This window comes from Chiloscyllium plagiosum, unplaced genomic scaffold (assembly GCF_037043375.1).
Source record: "Chiloscyllium plagiosum isolate Xiang-an unplaced genomic scaffold, Cpla_swu_hap1 HiC_scaffold_43, whole genome shotgun sequence".
Classification (NCBI taxonomy): Eukaryota; Metazoa; Chordata; class Chondrichthyes; order Orectolobiformes; family Hemiscylliidae; genus Chiloscyllium; species Chiloscyllium plagiosum.
In genome coordinates, this window is record NW_028270181.1 from 17,457,037 (window position 1) to 17,478,157 (window position 21,121).

Sequence of the window (21,121 nt, forward strand, 5' to 3'; positions counted from 1 at the left end):
ACGGAGGAAATGGTCTCTGTGGAACGCAAATGGGGTGGGGAGGGAAATAAATCTCTGGTGGGGTCTGTTTTTAGGTGGTGGAAATGGTGGAAATGCGTTGTATCCGGAGGTTGGTGAGCTGGAATGTGAGGACCAGGGGGGTTCTGTCCTTGTTGCATTTGGAGGGGTGGGGTTCAAGGGTGGCTGTGCTTTACCACCACCACACGTTTTGACTCTAGTCACTCAGCAAACCTTTGAAAACTGCTAAGCAGAGTTAGGCCTATGATAGAATTGCTGACAGCTTGGCTTTAGTTTTATGCAAACTTGGGCTGTTTTATAATATCTCTATACTTTTAGTTCTCCCTTTTTCTGTCTGAGGCCTTTACACCTCAGTGTATCTAATTCTCGCATTGCCATTGCCCTGAATATATTGTGCACTTGTTGGTATTTACCTCTGAACTTTGATAGGGTTTGTGAGCAGGTTATTCGACTTTGGGATCTATCACAAACTAGCCTCACTAGATGTAAGATTGACACACACTTGATTCCATCGACAGCAGAGGCACTGAATCTAGAAACAAATTACCCTATTGCTTCCCCTTGTAAAGGCTGCAAACTCTCAGACTGAAAATTAAACCCAGAATTTACTGATCTACATGCCTCAGCTACTACTGGGATAAACTGCCTGAGTCATCAGGGGATTTGCAGGAGTTTATTCTAAACTGTATTTTAGGAATATTATTAATTTTTACAGAGTAAGATATAAATGACAAAATAGTCATTCATTTTCTTTCATGTGTTGACTTCAAGCATGCCATTTCTTCCATTATAATATATATTCAGAACAAAAGCTACAATACTTATTCACATCTCAGAAAACTCATGTTTTCTCTCTTTCAGTCTTTGCAGAGTAATCTGTTGCATACAAGAAAATTACGTACTTTAAGCAGAACAGGTAAGCTACCATTTAAAACATCTGGCACCCTCACAAAATTTAGAATGAGGCAGAATGAAACATGTTACATCAGACAATAATGTTCAATTGAACAAAAAGTAGTCTGAGATGAGATGATCACAATATTTGCTTTAATTAATTTCATGAACCTATTAAAGAGGACAAAAGATCAGCCAGTGCTTTTACTCTGAACTGTAATCCAGTGGTCCCATTAGATGATATGCAGACTTGTACAGTGGATGGGCTAAGTGAACAAGTACAGTATCATGGGAAAGGAAAGAGAAGGCATTGGTAATGAAAAGTATATAGGATTAGTAGTCAAGGGTAGATGTGAATAATTCACAAAGTCAGCATGAAACAGTGGCTGAGATGGAGAATTGAATTAAAGGCAAAAGTAACATCATGTATTTATATTTGATGGTAAACTTTCCTGTCCCCTCCAATACAGACATGCTCAAGCAAAACCTTCTTTCATTAGAAAACAAAAGTCCACATTAGTATGTTTACATAACCTGGTCAATCAAGATGTGAAGCTGATGACCTAGTTTTTTTGAGTGGCAATTTCTGGGAACTAGCTGCATACAAATTAGCTGCTGCATTTTCCTGCACTGCTGTAGTGATTGTAGATTCATAATACTTATTTCATTATGAGGTGCTTTGGGATTTCCTTAAGCTTCCTCTAGTATCGTTTCTAGTTTGACGTGGAGTTGGCCAAGTTACATTTTCTCTTCCACTCTCCACTGCCCGTGATTTTTTTAAAATGGAATATGTCAATATCACAAAACACTACAATTACCTATCTGTAAACCGACTAAACTGTCAGAATGTCTGATTCAAGTCTTGTAGATCCGAGGGATATAAATGTGACCGGAGTGATTTGTATTGAGATCAGCCAGCTGGACATCATAGAATTGGGGTTCCCAGATTGGGACTGTTAATCTGGTCTAATCAAGAAGCCCTGACTGACATAAAAAGGAGAGTGTCAGAGATACTGACAGTCTGAGATCTGGCACTGAAGAGGCAGTTCTAAACTCAAGGACTTCATGTAGAGGGAACTCGATGAGGGGGGTACTGATGTCTGTGGAGTTATTTCACTGACCTTGAGATTGTTAAGGTACTTCAGTTATTCCTTCAAAACTCTTCATAATAAGAACATAAATAGTAGGTAGAGTAGGCACTCCAGCCTCTTGAGCTTGATAACCATTTAATATAACCGTGGCTGATCTCATCTCAGCCTCAACTCCACTTTCTTACACACTCCCCATAACCCTTTAACCTGTTACTAATTAAATATATATCTATCTCTTCATTAAATTTAGTCAATGCCCCAGCATCCACCACAATCTGGGATGGCGAATTCCACAGATTCATGACCCTTTGAGAGAAGCAATTCCTCTTCATCTCTGTTTGAAATCTGCCACTCATTAGCTTAAAAGTATGATCTCTTATTCCAGATTGCCACACTACTCTGCCAATCCTCTTGAGCATCCTTTACATCTCCATTCAATCTCCTGTCATTCTTCTAAACTCTAGAGAATATCGGCCGAAACTGCTTAACCTTTCTGAATAAGACAATCTAGTGAACATTCTCTGAACTGCCTCCAATGCAGTTACCTCTTCCCTCAACTAAGGTTATCCAAATTTCCACAGTACTCCAGATGTGGTCTCACCAATGTCTTGAACAGTTGCAAAAACCTTTCTCGACTTTTATACTCCATTCTTTTAGCAATAAATGCCAAGTTTCCATTTGCCCTCCTTATCACCTGCTATACTTGCTTTCTGCGATTCATGCACGAGAACCCAGATCCCTTGGCACGAAGGCATTTTGAAGGTTCTCACCATTTAGATAATAAATTTGCCTTTTTATTCATCCAACAAAAATGGACAACATCGCATTTATCCATGTTAAACCCTATCTGCCAAATTTTGGTCCATTCATCTCACCTATTGATATACATTTGTAACTTTCTTATTTCTTCATTGCATCATACTTTCTTTCCCACCTCATCGTGATGCCATCTGCAAATTTAGCTATAGTACATTTTATCCCTGCATCCAACTTATTAATATAGATTGTAAATAGTTTGGGGCCTAAGGACTGAACCCTGTGGCACTCCACAAATAATTGTTTGCCAATCAAAAAAAATTTTTTTCCTGACTGTCTATCTTCTGTTGGTTAGCCAATCCTCCATCCAAGCTATTTATTATTTTATGCCTTGACCTTAGCTTTTTTGTCTTAACCTTAGCTTTAATGTCTTTGCTTATCCCTGGATGCTTTTCCCTCTCTTACAATCTTTCTTCCTCTTTGGAATTTATTTTAGTTGGGAGAAAATATATGCCCCATTCATCAACTGTCCTACCTATTAGTCTTTCTGTCCAGTCCACTAGGGCCAAATTTGTCCTCATGCTTATGTAATTACCCTTATTCAACACCAGAGTGCGACTTGAGTTTTTAATATTCAGTTCAACTGTGGTTTTGTCCTGGCGAAAGCACAGAGTTCATTAATTGTAAGATATATATTAAAAAATGCAATGTTTCAATTAATCCCTATCAGATGTATGCATAGAATCACCATTTGAAATCTACAGAAGAGGTGATACCTGGTTGCGAATTCACAGAAACAAAATACAGCAATGTAAATGCAAAAGGAATGCAATTTGTTATGATGTACGCACAAAAGGTAAAATCATGCTTGCAAAATCCATTGTTTCTTGAGTTTTGGTTAATAAATTCACACATTATATTGGGAACAGTCTGAGATGAAGCCACAATTGACCTCAAAATGAGCTTTTGACCTACTTTATGGCATCACCAAGACACACCCATTACCACTTTCACACCATTAAGCTAATTAATTTTTGTCTCTATTCAACTGCAGCTAAAACAATCACTCATGCCCTTATTGCATCTAGACTTGACTTTTTAAACAGGCTCCTGGCTGGTCTTCCACCCTTTAGACTTCAGGTCATCCAAAATTTTATTACCCATGTCTTAACTCACACTGAGTTCCATTTCCGTGATATCTGTTTGATCACTAACCTAAACTGACCCCCAGTCAAACACAATCTTCATTTTGACATTCTCGTCCTTGTTTCAAATCCTTCTACAGGTCATTCTGCTATAGCGTTTCATCAGTATGAATTGGTTGTAACGCGAATGCATTGCCAACACTAAGTCCTATTTTTATTGCATAGTTTTTATTTAGCACTGTATTGTACCAGAATGCAACCATCGCATTATAGAAGAACCAACTGTACGGTTTTGCCCCTCCTTGTCTCTGTAATCTCCTCTAGCCCTAAAACCAAGATATCTGCATTCCTCTAATTTGGCGTTTTGGGCATCCCTGATTTTCATTGATTCACCATTGACTGCCATGCCTTCACTTGCTCAAGCCTAAAGCTCTAATCCCTTCCCCACACCCAGTTATAATTCTCTCTACCTTGCTTTCCTCTTTTAAAACAATCCATAAAACCTGTGTCAGATGATGAACCTTTTGATCATCTGACATAAGAGACATAGAGTCATAGAGATGTACAGCATGGAAACAGACCCTTTGATCCAACTTGTCCAAGCCGAACAAATATTCTAAATTGATCTTGTCTCATTTGCCAGCATTTGGCCTATATCTCTCTAAAGTATTCCTATTCAGATAGGCATCCAGGTGCCTTTTAAATCTTGTAATTTTACCAGCCTCCACTACCTCCTCTGATAGCTTATTCCATACACGTACTACTGTCTGCATGAAAAAATTGCCCCTTAGGTCCCTTTTAACTCTTTCCCCTTCACCTTAAACCTCTGCCCACTTGTTTTGGACTCTCCTACCCTGGGGAAAATATCTTGGCTATTCACCCGATCCTTACCCCTCATAATTTTAAAAACCCTGGTAACATCTTTGTCAATCTTTTCTGAATCCTTTCAAGTTTCACAACATCTTTCATATAGCAGGGATGCCAGAATTGAATGCAGTATTCCAGAAATGGCCTAATGAATGAACTGCTGTATTCAATGCACTCACCAATAAAAGCAAGCATTCATTTTACAGCATTCTGCAAACTCTGGAAGAGTTGCAGTAGACTGCAGGGTAGCTGACGTAACTCCACACTTTAAAAAAGGAAGAAGAGAGAAAATGGGGAATTGTAGGCCAATTAGCCTGACATCAGTGATGGGGAACATGCTGGAGTCAATCATTAAGGACATAATAATTGAGCACTTGGGAAGTGGTGACAGTAGCAGTTCTAGTTTACATGGATTCACTAAAGGGAAATCATGATTTCCCTTTGATAAATCTTCTGGAATTTTTTGAGGATGCAACCAACATGGTGATTCAGTAGATGTTATGCATCTGAATTGAAAAAGCTTTTAACATGATTTCAGACAAGGAAAATTAAAGATCATGGTATTGGAGGTAATGTATTGACATGGATAGAGATCTAGTTGGCATACAGGAAGCAAAGAGTTGGACTAAACTAGTTCTTTCCAGAATGGCATGCAGTGACAAGTGGGGTGCCGCAGGGTTCACTGCTGGGACCCCAGTGTTCACAATACACTTTAATGATTTGGATGAAGAAATTTGATGCCATATCTCCAAACTTATAGATGACACTAAGCTGGGTGGCAGTGTATGCTGTTAGGAAGATGCGAAGAGACTGCAGTGACCTAGACAGACTGGTTCGGTGGGCAAATGGAATACAAATATGAGGTTATCCACTTTGGTTGCAAAAGCAGGAAGGCAGATTATTATCTGTCTGGCAATTTAGGAAAAGGTGAAATGCATGGGGTCCTGGGTTTCATGGTGGTATAATTGCTGAAGGTTGGCATGCAGGTGCAGCGGGCAGTGAGGAAAGCTAATAGCATGATGGCCTTCGTAGCGAGAGGATTTGAGTATTGGAGGAAGGGGGTCTTGCTGCAGTTACTTAAGGACTTGGTGAGGTCACACCTTGGGTATTGTGTGCAGTTTTGGTCTCCTAGTCTGAGGTATGATGTTATTGCTTTTGAGGGAGATGGCAGGACTGACATATGAGGAAAGACTGGATTGATTGGGCTTGTATTTGCTGAAATTTAGAAGAATGAGGGGAGATCTCATGAAACATAGAAAATCCGATGGGACTGGACAGACTAGGTGCAGGAAGAATGTTCCCAGTTTTGAAGTCCAGAACAAGGGGTCACAGTCAAAGAATAAGTGGTAAGCCATTCAGGACTAAGATGAGGAAGTATTTCTTCACTTAGACATTTGTGAACCTGGGGAATTCTTGCCCACAGGAAGCTGTTGGAGCCAGTTCTTACGATCTATTCAAGACGGAGCTGGACATGGCCCTTGTGACTAAAGGGTTATGGGGAAAGGGCGGAAATTAGGTGTGCTATTAAGATTGCATGATCAGCCGTGAATTTATTGAATGGTGGTGCAGGCTCAAAGGACCAAATGGCCTGCTCTTCACATATTTTTGATGTTTCTATGGACCAAAGGTCTTCCTCACGATCTTGTCTGCCTGCAACTCCATTATTAAGGAACTATGAACCTGCACCCCAAGGTCTTTGTTCAGCAAAACTCCTCAGGAGCTTACCATTAAGTGTATAGGTCCTTCCCTGATTTGTATGACTAAAATGCAGCACCTCACTTTTATCTAAATTAAACTCCATCTGCCAGTCCTCATCTGATCAAGATCTCGTTGTACTTTGAAGTAACCTTCTTCGTTGTTTACTACAGTAGCAATTTTGGTGTCATTTGCAAACTTGCGAACTATACCTCCTTTATTCACATCCGAATTCTGTGGCTCATTGCCATGTTTTGTTTAATGGTGCTTTCTTTGAAATTCTTAGGGATGGTTTACTAAATTAAACACACTATGTAAATAAAAATTGTGAGCATATAGCACACTTGATGTCATAGTCCATCCCAAGATGTTTAACAACAGCACTATCAAAATATTTTTGGCACTTATCTTCAAATTCTTCACTAAGTGGTCTGCTTTATGAAGTATTTTTAAAAAGGGAGAGGGTAGAGTAGCAGAAATATTTTATGGAGGAATTGCAGTGCTTTGCGCCAGGGCAGCTGAAGTTATGTCTGCCAATGAAGCATTGATCAAATCAGAGTTGAGCATGAGGTCAGATTTGGAGGACATTTCTGTTTGCAGAGAATTACAGAAATATGGAGGGTAAGGCCACAGAGAGATTTGAAATCAAATGTGAGGAATTTAAAATCAGATCAAGAAGCAAGCATGGGTGACAGATGAATGACATTTGTTGACAAGATTATGATTAGCAGAATACTGGTTGTGCCCAACTTTATGTTGAACCTGAATGGAATATCTCAGTTGAAACATAAAAACTAAGGATGCAAGGTTTACATTTTCTGATGATGACACATGACAACTCTGTGATATTAATTTTTGAGAACTATTTTTAACTGCAAATTTTTACAATCATAGAATGCAGCACAAACAAATGTCTAAATGGAGGAAGCTGTGCTCAGTATGTGTATTCGAAGGATTATATCTGTCATTGCCCTGAGGGATATCTGGGTAAACACTGTGAAATAGGTATGTTACTGTCCAGAATTCTAACTCCTTATTTGCATTTAACCGAGTAAAATTATGGGATTGTATTCAGTTTTGTGGGTAGAGTGAGGAACCTTAACTATATCTTAACTAGAGAACTTCAATGTCCTTTTTAACATAATACCATTGCATCATTTATGTCTATGTACTGGCAGGCAGGGTCTTTATATATAAGATGTAAAAGGGGTATTGGACAATGTAGACTCTAAACTGTTGGAAATCAACCTAATTTATTTGCTCAAATGTTACAGTGGGCAAAAAGAAAACCGAGAAAGATCACATAACAAAATTCCAAACAAAAATCAAATCATTTCTGATCATTTTTGTTGAGTATTTGATAGAAAATTAACTAGTAAAATAGATACTTTAATTTTTGAGAAGATTTGTAGCTCAGGTTGTGATTCAGGTTGTAAGTTTGCTCACTGAGCTGGCAGGTTTATTTTCAGACATTTCGTCACCGTGCAATGTAAAATCATCACTGAGCCTCCGGTGAAGCACTGGTGTTCTGTCCTGCTTTCTATTTGTGTTCTTGGTCTGTTACGGTGGGTGATATCATTTCTGGTTCTTTTTCTCAGATTGGTAAATAGGGTCCAAATCAAAGTGTTTATTGATGGAGTTCTGGTTTGAATGCCAGGCCTCTAGGAATTTGCATGCATGTCTCTGTTCATCCTGTCATAGAACGGATGTGTTGTCCCAGTCGAAGTCATGTGTATGTAAGGATACTTCGGGTGTAAGGTGACCCATTATCACTCATATCCTTACATACAGACGAAGGAGGACACCACTTTGAACAGGACAACACATCCACCCTAGGACAGGCTAAACGGAGACACACACAGGAATTCCTTGAGGCCTGGCATCCAGAACTTCATCAACAAACACATTGATTTGGACCCTATTTACCAACATCTGAGAAAAAGAACTGGAAATAACATCACTCACGTTAAGAGACCAAGACACACAAATAGAAAGCGGGACAGAACACCAAAACTTCACTGGAGGCTCACTGGTTATTGTTACCTTGCATGGTGATGAAACGTCTGAAAACAAACCTGCCAGCTCAGCAAGCAAACTTACAACCAGATATTTTAATGGTGCATTGCATTACATAAAGGCAAAGCTGTACATCATGACAAAGAGCAGAGATATCATTCTGAAGTCACAATCCATCACAGTAACATGTATTAAGTCTCAATGCATCAATGTGATAACGTGATGTACACACATCAACTTCTTCAGGTGAGAGAGAACTCTGTAGGTGGAGTTTAATTGGAAGTATTTTTTCGGCCGTAGATGGTGAGAAACAATTGGGTACCAAAAGAACAAGTTGCTTATATTTGGAAATTAATTTCTGCATTTCGATTCCTGGATGGATGATATCCTTCAGTGTACTTTTGCATTATCAGGTAGAGTTACACAGTTTACAAGCAATTGAAAACCTCACTGGTGGGGCCGAAGGACAGATCTCCCATTTATGGTTATTATTAGAGAAATTCAGGATTGTAGTGTGGAGGATACAGGAGAATGGATTATTTAAATGAGATTAAGAGATAGAAAAGTACATGAGTTTGATCATAATGTATCATCACAAAATACCATTCAAACTACTGTGCCTGAGTCACTTCCTGAAAGAGCTACTCGGTTAGATGCACACCTCTACTCTTTTCCTCAGTTCTCCATTTTCCTTTTGAATTGGAATTTAATAACTTTCTGCATTATTTTATTTGCATGAAATATATGTGAGACCATCGACAGATTTTTAAAGTAGGAGAAAGTGAGGACTGGACATCAGAGTCAAAAGGTATGGTGCTAGAAAAGCACAGCCAGTCAGGCAGCATTCGAAGAGCAGGAGAGTCTTTGTTTAGAGTATAAATTCTTCATTGGGAATGTATTCCTGATGAAGACTTTTAAAGTTGTTTTTTTTGTGTTTGTTGAAAACATTCTAAGTAATGCTGTGCCTATTTAGCAAAAGCACACTGCAGGATACCATCATCCATGAGTCTAGATACAAAAATTAACTTCCACATGTAAGTAACTTGATATTTTGGTACCTCATTCCTTCTCGTCATATGGCCCGAAAGTTACTTCCAACTAAACAGAGATTTACTTGTGGAGTCAGAGTCGTACAGCATGGATATAGGTCATTCAGTCCGACTAGTCCACACTAACCATGTTCCCAAACTAAATTAGTCCCACCTGCCTGCATGTGGCCTGTATGCCTCCAAACGCAATTTTATTTTAGGTATTTTTAGTGTTGGAGCTGATTTCCATTAATTCCAGGACAATAATTACTGTTTTATAAGCTGTTGCATTGCTTTGGAACTTTGGGGAAAAAAGATCAAAACAATGGCACTTCAAAAAGAAGGAAGACAGACAAAGGCAGAGACTACTTCGTCAGTGAGAGAGGGAGAAAGAAATGTACACTGCTGTCTGGCACAGCAGTGAATCTGCACAGCTACTGCCTTTGCTGTTTGAGTTCATGTTTTTCTGGATGTCGGAGTTCGTCTAAGAAAAATTAACAAACAGTGAAATTCACAGTTGATCTTGGAGGAACCTGCAAGGGAGAGTTCACAGCACAGGAGGAGATAAGCGCATGGCTTGAAGTGTAACCATGCTCTCTTTTTTTTTAAAATAGTGAGTAGAGTGGATGGTTTTTGGTCACATGTTTTATTGAGCTCTGTCTTATGATTAAAATTTTAAAATGTAAAACATAGGTACGAAGTTAACCAGGCACAGTGTTTTTTACAGCAGTCAGCCTGTGCTATTTTCTGGGTCTTTAGATTCCTCACTGCCAGTAACTGCTGCTCCAACCAATTCAGGCAAAGTTCAAAGATGGCCTTTAGTAGAGTGAGGTGCCCTTCCTGTCAGATGTGGGAGATTAGGGAGCATTTCCATGATACTGATGATTATGTCTGCAGTAAGTGTGTTTGGTTGGACATCCTATCAAATCGGTTGGAGCAGCAGTTAGAGGCAATGAGGAATCTAGAGGAGCTATGGGATGTAATTCATGGCAGTTATAGGAAGGGAGAAAAACTAGATATAGTCAGGGAGATGGGTTACGGCGGGAAAGATAGGAGAGGGAGACAGGTAGTACAGGAGTCTCGTGTGGCTATCCTCGTCTCAAAAAAGTATGCTGTTTGGGAAAATGGAGGTGTGATGGACTCATGAAAATGTAACACAAACAACCAAATTTCTGATACTAAGACTGGCTGTAATGTAAAGAGGGGTATGTCAGGTTCCAAGTCCAGAGACCGCATGTTCCTGTTAGGGTGAAAGGAAAGTCTGCTTAGTGTGGGGAAAACTGGATGACGAGAGAAATTGAGGTTTTGGTTAAGAAAAAGAAGGAAGCATAGGTCAGGTGTAAACAGCAGAGATCTAGTTAATCCTCAGAGTGTCAAGGCAGTAGGAGTATACTGAAGAGGGAAAGCAGGAGGGCAAAAAGAGGACATGAGATAACTTTGGCAATCAGGGTTAAGGAGAATCCAAAGGGATTTTCTAAATACATTAAGGACAAAAGGATAACTAGGGAGAGAATAGCACTCCTCAAAGTTCAGCAAGGCAGCCTATGTGTGGAACCACAGGAGATGGGGAAGATACTAACCAAGTATTTTGTATCAGTGTTTATTGTGGAGAAGGATGTGGAAGATATAGAATTCAGGGAAATAAATGGTGACATCTTGAAAAATGTCGATATTACAAAGGAGGAAGTGCTGGATGTCTTAAAACGCAGAAAGATGGATAAATCCCTAGGACCTGATCAAGTGTACTCTCGAACTCTGTGGGAAGCTAGGGAAGTGATTGCTAGGCCTCTTACTGAGATATTTGTATCATTGACAGTCACAGGTGAGGTGCCGGAAGACTGGAGGTTGACTAACGTGGTGCCACTATTTCAAAAAGGCGGTAAGGACAAGTCAGGAAACTATAGACTCTGAGCCTGACATCGGTGGCAGGCAATTTGTTGGAGGGAATCCTGAGTGACAGGATGTACATGTATTTGGAAAGACAAGGACTGATTAGGGATATTCAGCATGCCTTTTTTTCTTGGGAAATCATACCTCACAAACTTGATTGAGTTTTTTGAAGAAGTAACAAAGAGGATTGATGAGGGCAGAGCTGTAGATGTGATCTATATGGACTTCAGTAAGGCGTTTGACAAGGTACCCTATGGGAGATTGGTTAACAAGGTTAGATCTCATGGAATACAGGGAGAACTAGCCATTTGGATACAGAGCTGGCTCAAATGTAGAAGACACAAGGTGGTTGTGATGGGTTGCTTTTTGGACTGGAGGCCTGTGACTGGTGATGTGCCACAAGGATTGGTACTGGATCCATTGCTTTTCGTCATTTATAGAAATGAATTGAATGTGAAAATAGGAGGTAGTTAATAAGTTTGCAGATGACACAACAATTGGAGGTGGACAGCAAAGATGGTTACCTCAGAGCACAATGGGATCTTGATCAGGTGGGCCAGTGGGCTGAGGGGTGGCAGATGAAGTTTAATTTAGATAAATGTGAGGTGCTGCATTTTGGAGAAGCAAATCAGTGCAGGACTTATACATTTAATGATAAAGTCCTGGAGATTGTTGCTGAACAAACAGACCTTAAGTGTAGGTTCATAATTCCTTGAAAGTAGATAGTATAGTGAAGAAGGTGTTTAGTATGCTTTCTTTTATTGGTCAGAGTGTTGGGTATCGGAGTTGACAGGCCTTATTGTGGTTGTACACTTCATTGGTTAGACCACTTTTGGAATATTGTGTGCAGTTGTGGTCTCCCTCCTTTTGGAAGGATGTTCTGAAACTTGAAAGGGTTCAGAAAAGATTTACAAGGATGTTGCCAGGGTTGGATGGTTTGAGTTTTAGGGAGAGGCTGAATAGACTGGGGTTGTTTTCCCTGGAACGTCTGAGGCTGAGGAGTGACCTGATCGAGGTTTATCATGTAATGTTGGGCTTGGATAGGGTAAATGGAGTTTCTCTGGGTTGGGGAAGTCCAGAACCAGAGGGCATAGGTTTTGGGTGAGAAGGAAAATATTTAAAAAGGGACCTAAGGGGCAACTTTTTCACAGAGGTTGGTGCATTTTTGAAATGAGCCGCCAGACGAAGTGGTGGAAGCTGATACTATTACAGCATTTAAAAGGCATTTGGATGGGTACATGAATAGGAAGGATATGGGCCAAGTGCTGTGAAATGGGAGTAGATTAATTTAGGATATCAGGTCAGCATGGATCAGTTGAACCAAAGGGTCTGTTTCCATGCAGCATGTCTCTGTGATTCCATGGATGTACCTGTCCAAATGTCTTTTGAATGTTCTAACTATACCTCTATCCTGCATTTCATTGGGCAGTTCATTCCACACATAAACCAGTTTGTGTTTCTAAAACAAAAGATATGCCCTTTTAAAAAACGTTTTCCTCTCACCTTACAAATATGCCCCCAGTTTTGAACTCTTCTACCCCAGGGAAAAGACATTTGCTATTCACATTATCTATGGCCCTTATGATTGTACAAACCTATCTAAGGATGTCCCTCAACTTTCTATACTCCATTGAAAAAGTCCCAGCCTATCCAGCGCATTTTCTAACTCAAACCCTCCATTCCTGGCAATATCCTGGTAAATCTTTTCCAAACCCTGTCCAGTTTAAGAATGTCTTTCTTGTAACAAGGCAACCAGAACTGCATAACTTAATCCAGAAGAGGCCTCCCCAACATCCTGTACAACCTCAACATGACGTCCCAACTCCTGTATGGGGGGTAGCATGGTGGCTCAGTGGTTAGCACTGCAGCCTCACAGCGCCAGGGACCCGGGTTTGATTCCCACCTTGGGCCACTGTCTGTGTGGAGTTTGCACGTTCTCCCTGTGTATGCCCATTGTCAACTCATGGGTAATATAGGGTAGGGGAATGGGTCTGGGTGGGTTATTCTTTGGAGGGTCAGTGTGGACTTGTTAGGCCTATTTTCATACTGTAAGGAATCTAATCTAATCTTATATTCAAAGGTCTGAGCAATGAAGGCAAGCATGCTTAATATCATTTTAATCACCCTGTCTACCTATTATGCAAATTACAAAGAATTATGTACCTGAATCCCGAGGTCTCTCTATCCAGAACACCATCCTGGACCCTGCCATTAATTGTATTAGTACTGCCCTTGTTTATTTTACCAAAATGCAATACCTCACGTTATTCCAATCTGCCCCTCCTCAGCCTATTGACCTAATTGATCAAGACCTCTTCGTAATCTTAGATAACCTTCTTTACTGTCCACTACATGACCGATTTTGATGTCATCTGCAAACTGGCTAACCATGCCTCCTACATTGTAATCCAAATCATTTATAATCACCCTCTGTCTCTTACCATACAACTAATCGGCAAGCTCACCCGAATCCCATATTGTCTAACTTTACTAATTAGTGCACCACACTTGTATTTCTTTCAATTGAGTGTACTCTATTCTTTGCTTAAAATGTGGCCTCCTTCATATTGAGGAACCAAATGTAGACTAGATTAGTGCTTTGCAACACCTATGATCAGTCCACAAGTGTAACCTTGAGCTTTCTATTGCTTGTCATTTTGTGTATCCAGTTGGCTTTAACTCTGAAGAAAATATCATTGATATTGGATGTTGCCAGACCTGCCGAGTTTTTTTTGTGAGCACTTGGTTTGTATTTCCAGCAACTCCAGTGTTTTGTTTTTATGTACCTCATTAATATCTTATTTTTCTTTTTAGACAATAAATCCAATTGCATTAATGACAATGGAAAAGATTACAGGGGAACAAGGGACTATACATTGTCTGGCAAAGAATGCTTGCAATGGGACTCATTTGCTGTTCTTCAAAGAAAATACAATGCACAGAGGTCAAATGCATTAAAGTTGGGTCTTGGAAGTCACAACTACTGCAGGTAGATTTTGTCTTTTTATACTTGGGTGATTTGGCCCCTCTGCCTGAAATGATTTATTTGTATTTCAAATCACAATAAAATAATGGAGGAGATACTCTGAAATGTAACTAGCCAAATGAACCTGAATGACTTCCTGGTCCATTTTTTTCAAAACTAAATTCAATTTTATTTATTAACAATTAAATCTCTGTGTTATTGTGAAAATTTCATGATTGAAAGATTGTTAATAATAGCAAATAAAGTAACATGCCATGAGATTACTTTTACAACCAGATTTCTAAAACAGCTGAAATAGCTCCTCATTTTAGAGTTCTGGTCAATCCTAATCACTGTTTGTTTTCTCATCTGCAATTTATTTGAGCAGCTGTAGGAATACATATCAAATTGTTAAAGTTCTTTAATGTGAGAATTAAGTGAGAGTAATTGAGCCTACAGGAATATCTAAATACAACATTTATGACAGCTTACAAAAATGACCAAGTATTTTTGACTTTATAGATATTCCCCAGAAAAATTCCTAATAACCTTTTCATCTTGACTATTTTGGCCATGTCTTTCCAGGTAGAAAGAAAATTGACTATATGAAAAAATACCATAAGAATCTGGAATTGCTTAGTAGAAAGTGAAAACAATTCATGAATTTGCATTATTTTCTGATGAGTGGTGTACCATCAGAAACATTAGTCTATATTTTTCTGTCAGTCTGTTACTGACTCACTTGTGTTGCTCACTTTCTACTTGTTTACATATGATTAATGAAATTCATTTTCTTGGCCATCAGTTTACTAATGTGTTCTCACTGTTTAAATATTTCTACTATAAAGGAATCCAGGTCATGCTAAAAAGCCTTGGTGTTATGTTCAGGGTTCAATGTACAGGGAATACTGTGATATCTCCAAATGTGAAAAAGTTGGTAAGTGAAAATTTTATCATGAATTGCTCTTGGAAAACTATTTAAAGTAATAATTTGAAAACATTTTCTGAAAATGAATAATTTGTAATCGTTACATTAACAGACTGCCTGGTTATTGTAAGTACAGGGAGTAATAAAAGATCTGTTCTACCTGTACGTTTAGATGGATGGAATACATTTCCTGAAGAAGGGCTAATGCCCGAAACGTCGATTCTCCAGTTCCCTAGATGCTGCCTGACCTGCTGCGTTTTTCCAGCAACACATTTCCATCTCTGATCTCCAGCATCTGCAGACCTCACTTTCTCCTCATACATTTCCCATAATGCAGGCTGTATCAATTACACATCAGCTTCTCCCACTGTCCATCTGATTCTCCTTCACTTCTAACACCTAACCTTCACTGACACTGCACCTGGTCAAATTCTGTCACCATTCATTTTAAATTCTTGTTTTTATTGCACAACCCCAAGTTGTTTTTACTGCATTTGACTATCCCTGGACAATCCACCCAGTTAAAAAAAAACTTTCCACTGGGTTTCACTATACCTGGAATATATTCTCGATTAACCCAAGAAATTTGATTTTCATACTCACAACTATCCAACCTTTGGCTCTCGATTATTTGTGATGCTTGATTAGATATTAATCCTGAAGAAGGGCTTGTGTCCGAAACGTCGATTCTCCTGTTCCTTGGATGCTGCCTGACCTGCTGCACTTTTCCAGCAACACATTTTCAGCTAGATATTAATCCATTCAACTAAATTCCACATTTTCTAGCTTTGAAACCCTTCCCTTTAATAGAACACTTTTTTTTTCCTGTCATGGCCATTCCTCCCAATTTGAAGGACTGCAGCATCAAGAAGTGTTTCTCTTCTCCTCTCATTCCATTTCCATATTCAATTGTCTTTGATGCCTCTATACTATACTGCTGACCAACTAAGTTTCCTTTCTTAATTACTACACTAGCTAACATTGTAAATGGTTTACTTTTCTCTGGTACATTGGTATCTCCACATCAAAAGGAGAGGCAGTGTTGGTCTAGGGTGGACAAAGTCAGAAGTCCTATGTCACCAGGTTATAGTCCAACAGGTTTATTTGAAATTAAACAATCTTTCGGAGCGCAGCCCTTTGGCCCCTCTCACTGCACCTGATGAAGGGGCTGTGTTCTGAAAGGTTGTATGATTTAAAATAAATCTGTTGTACTATAACCTGGTGTTATCTGACTTCTTACTCTCTCTCCTTCTGAAAAATGCCATCAACAACACCTTCTCAAAAATAAACAACTTTGATTCTTCTTTATTTCGAACTACCATTTTAACCCATTTCCACATTTCCGTTTTTGCACAATTTGGAGTTGCTCAAATCCACACTCCCCTATTACACTATTAGATTAGATTAGATTACTTACAGTGTGGGAACAGGCCCTTCGACCCAACAAGTCCACACTGACCCGCTGAAGCGCAACCCACCCAGACCCTTTCCCCTACAATTACCCCTTCACCTAACACTATGGGCAATTTAGCACGGCCAATTCACCTAACCTGCACATTTTTGGATTGTGGGAGGAAGCCGGAGCACCCGGAGGAAACCCACGCAGACACGGGGAGAACGTGCAAACTCCACACAGTCAATTGCCTGAGGCGGGAATTGAATCCGAGTCTCTGGCGCTATGAGGCAGCAGTGCTAACCACTGAGCCACCATGCCGCCCACTTCTCTTCAGCTTTCTTAATTGCACTGCACTGTTGCCATTACTATGTGACAAATAACTTTAAACAAAAGATGTGAGGTTTCCAGTTTTAAGACTTACATTTAAACAAAAAAAAAGACGCTATATAAGTAAGCAATACAATATTTCAGTAACTAAAATTGGCATCGCTCTTGGCAGCTATTACAATTGAGATTGTCATCACAGCTGCCAAACTTGGTTCACTCCACATGATATTAGTAAATAGCTGAATGATTTGATACTGAAAAGACTATGGCTTCTGACAACATTTGGCAATTGCACAGAAGACTTGTCCTCCAGAATTCCCTGCACATAAAACCAAACATTGACATATATTAATTCATGTGAATAACTACCGAAGGATGTCCTGTCCACAAAACTTAAGGACAAATTCAACCTGATGAATTACCAATTTGTTTGTCTTCTCTTCATCAGCAAATTGATGGAATAGTTCATCTACAGTGCAGTCAAGCAGCAGTTGCACAGCAATTGCTCCCTGACACACTCATTTGGGTCCCAGAAGTACCACTCAGTTCCTGACCTCATTGACTTAAAAAAGGACAAAAGAGCTGAACTCGAGGTCAGATAAGGATGACAGCCCTCCGAACCAAGGCAGCATTTGACGCTGTTTCACGTTAAGGAGTCCCAGCAAAGCTGGAATCAGGAGAACCCTGGGAAAATTCTCTATTGGTTGGAGACATTCCAAGCATTCAGTTGTTGACAGTGATTGTTGAAGGTCAATCATCTATGTCCAAGTGCATCACTGTAGGAGCCACTAACTGTAATATTGTCAGAGCAACTCTTTTCAATTACTTCATCAATTCATCAGTTAGCCCCCCCCCCCCATCGCCATCACAAGGTCAGAAATGGGGAATGATTGCACTATGTTGAGCATCATTTACAGCTCTTCAGATATTGAAGTTACCTTGACCATATGCAACAAAACCAGATTAACAGGCTTGGACTGACAAGTAACAATTAACATTCATGATACACAAATGTTACAGGTGACTATTTCAAGCAAGAGGGAATATAACTATCTCCCCTTGACATTCAATATTCTTCCACTATCAACATCCTGACCAGAAACTCAACTATACTATACTGTGGCCACAAATGCAGATTGAAGCGAGGAATTCTGTAGCTAGTAATTGATCTTCAGTTCCCTCAATATCCACCATATATAAGTTCGGAATATAATGAAATACTCTCACTAGTCTAGAACGGTGCAGCTCCAAACACCAAGAAAGCTCAATGTCATCCAGGACCACGCAGCCTGCTTGATGAGGGCTGCATCACCTTTAATGTTTACTCCATTCACCACTGACAAATACTGGTAGCAAATATACCAATAAAAAGATGCATCACAGCGATTTGCCCAGACCTCTCCAACAGCTCCTTCCAAACCTGCGATCTCCACCTTCTAAAAGGACAAGGGCAGCAGATGGTTGGGAACACAAAAACCTGCATGTCCCTTTCCAAGCCACATACCATCCTGAGTTTAGACTATATCCCAGATCTTTCAAGGTCACTGGATCAAGATTCTGAAACTCTCTTCCTCACAGCACTGTGGTATAGTTTCTACACCTCAAGACAGCAGATGTTCCAGAAGGTAGGATAACAGCATCAAAGGCAGCACAATATCATCCAAGGCAATTAAGGGTAGGCAATAAATGTTGGCTGAGCCAGGGATGCCCACATCCCATGAACAACTGAAAAAAAAACTATAGCCAGTGCATCTCCACTTGCCCATCCCTTGGCTCCCTCTTCTTCTTAATGTTTCCTTGATGAAACAGTTGAAATTATTTTTAAACTGACATTTTAAAAATTAGGCTAAATACTTTATTTTTGGTCCGAAGGAACAATAAATACTGTTCATCAACAAAGCACACTTTCATGAAAGGTATCACCACTGAAAATGTGTAAACATTTGCCCAATTGTTTCAAAAACTATTTGCTCGGTGGATTCATGCATGTGGAATTTCATTTGATTTTTGCCATATTGTTCTGCTTTCCCTACTGTGCGAGAATTGATTCATAAACTGTGTAGTTCATTCCCACTACTGCACTTAATTGACCATTCTTTTATGTAAACATAGAAATTAGGGCTCTTGTACAGTGGTAGTGTCCCCAGTTCCAGTCCTACTTGCTGTGAAGGTGTGTAATAACATCTCTGAACAGGTTAATTAGAAAATATCTAAACCCAGAAGTTAAGTGTTGATAGGTTGCTCTATCTTAATTCTCAATTATGTTCATGCCCAAAAGTCAAACTTGTGGTTCCAATAATGCTCTCTGGAAGGTGATGAGGAGTGGTCACATGAGCCTCTTTTTCACTCCTGAACACTGGGATAAATGTGACCAATTGCAGCACAACTGTTACAACTCAACTGAAAGGCGCTAACTTGACATAGACCAGCTATTGAGGCGAGAATGTTATTTGGCTGTTAAGGGGGCTTTTGTTGAGTAGTAGTGATGTCCCTACCTCTGAGACAGGAGTCTTGGGTTCAAGTCCCACCTGCTCCAGAGGTATGTTGTGCCAACCGTGTGGGCGGCACGGTGGCACAGTGGTTAGCACTGCTGCCTCACAGCGCCAGAGACCCGGGTTCAATTCCCGCCTCAGGCGACTGACTGTGTGGAGTTTGCACGTTCTCCCCGTGTCTGCGTGGGTTTCCTCCGGGTGCTCCGGTTTCCTCCCACAGTCACAAAGATGTGCAGGGTCAGGTGAATTGGCCAAACTAAATTGCCCGTAGTGTTAGATAAGGGGTAAATGTAGGGGTATGGGTGGGTCTCGCTTCGGCGGGTCGGTGTGGACTTGTTGGGCCGAAGGGCCTGTTTCCACACTGTAACGTAATCTAATCTAAAAAAACTCCAACAGATTGATTGATTGTAAAATAACTACTTGGTTATTTGGGATAAACTGCACAACAAAATAATTAATGAAATGTTCATACAGTATTATTTGCAAAATCGTTTTTCATATTATTAATTTGGCAGAACATGTGACCTATTATATAGAATGAAAATATCCCTCATCTTTCTGCCACTGTTTAATATTCTTGTAATCATGTGAACAAATCTACTTTTTCTTTGCAGGATCTAATGCTATTCTTATTGGTAGTTTAGGATGTTAAAACCTGCATTCAAATTAAGTAATAAATATTGTGCTAACCTATTAATTTATCTCCATAGAGTCCAAGTGTGGCCAGAGGGAATATAAAATGAACAAGATTGTTGGAGGAAATGAGGCTGCCATTGAATCTCACCCTTGGCAAGCAGCACTCTACATAACTGATAGTCGTTCCAAAAGTTCATACTTTCAATGTGGAGGAAGTCTGATCCACCCTTGCTGGGTTCTGACAGCTGCACACTGTATTAACCCAACGTAGGTTATATTCCCAACCATTTATGCCCACAGCTACGCATATTTTTGTGATGTAAAAGTGAAAATATTAGTCTCAGTCTTTGATCCTATATTTCAGTCGGGAATGTGGTTTGAGGAACCTAAGCTGTGATGCCATATCCACATCTTTGCCTCATATGGCTTAGAGATAAAAGAATATTTATGATATTCAGCAAAATCAGTTGCTTGCTGACTTAATCAACCTAACTTTCTCGGTGTTGACTTTGATTTCTCATTTTGGCTTTCAAGAATAGAACAATGAAACCTTGCCTTGCCACGTGACCATCCATGTTCTTTGCACACATATTTCTTCACACCTTCAAAAATGTCAATAAAATGATAAAAATTTGTTTTAAATGGTTAAATTGCCTTAATCTAATCAGTGTTTAGATCAGGCTTATTTTGTTCAATCCAACAGTTATGTCCTTTCAAGTTGTCTTGAACAGAGTGATTCTTGCACATTCCATATTATAGCCTTTGCAGCATCTTTATCCCTGAAAACACTTGTCACAGAAATTGACAATATAATAGTAGTTTGTTTTTTTACATTATATGTAATATATGCACATAAAACTTGATGGCAGTGTGAACTTTCAGCTCAAGCTGATTATTCTGCCTGATGAAAAAGCAGAAACATGAGCTTAATTTGAAAATTGTCCCATTGAGTTTGAACATTTGGAATTGTCATAGCA

General features: G+C 39.6%; 2 protein-coding genes across 8 annotated transcripts in view; one reads left to right on the plus strand and one right to left on the minus strand.

The window, feature by feature from the left end:
- Nucleotides 1-21,121, minus strand: part of chuk (component of inhibitor of nuclear factor kappa B kinase complex) — a 172,974-nt gene that overhangs the window by 123,094 nt on the left and 28,759 nt on the right. The gene's annotated exons all lie outside the window — the stretch shown is intronic.
- LOC122541852 (salivary plasminogen activator beta-like) overlaps nucleotides 1-21,121 on the plus strand; it is a 41,142-nt gene that overhangs the window by 9,789 nt on the left and 10,232 nt on the right. For 2 of the 4 annotated variants that reach the window (XM_043678911.2, XM_087982467.1), the window contains exons 3-8: nucleotides 880-934; nucleotides 3,490-3,615; nucleotides 7,361-7,471; nucleotides 14,215-14,389; nucleotides 15,214-15,302; nucleotides 20,219-20,411. In XM_043678911.2, coding sequence (XP_043534846.1) covers nucleotides 880-934; nucleotides 3,490-3,615; nucleotides 7,361-7,471; nucleotides 14,215-14,389; nucleotides 15,214-15,302; nucleotides 20,219-20,411 — 749 coding nt within the window. The remainder of the gene's footprint in view (nucleotides 1-879; nucleotides 935-3,489; nucleotides 3,616-7,360; nucleotides 7,472-14,214; nucleotides 14,390-15,213; nucleotides 15,303-20,218; nucleotides 20,412-21,121) is intronic. The other 2 variants (XM_043678912.2, XM_043678913.2) reach the window with 2 other exon arrangements.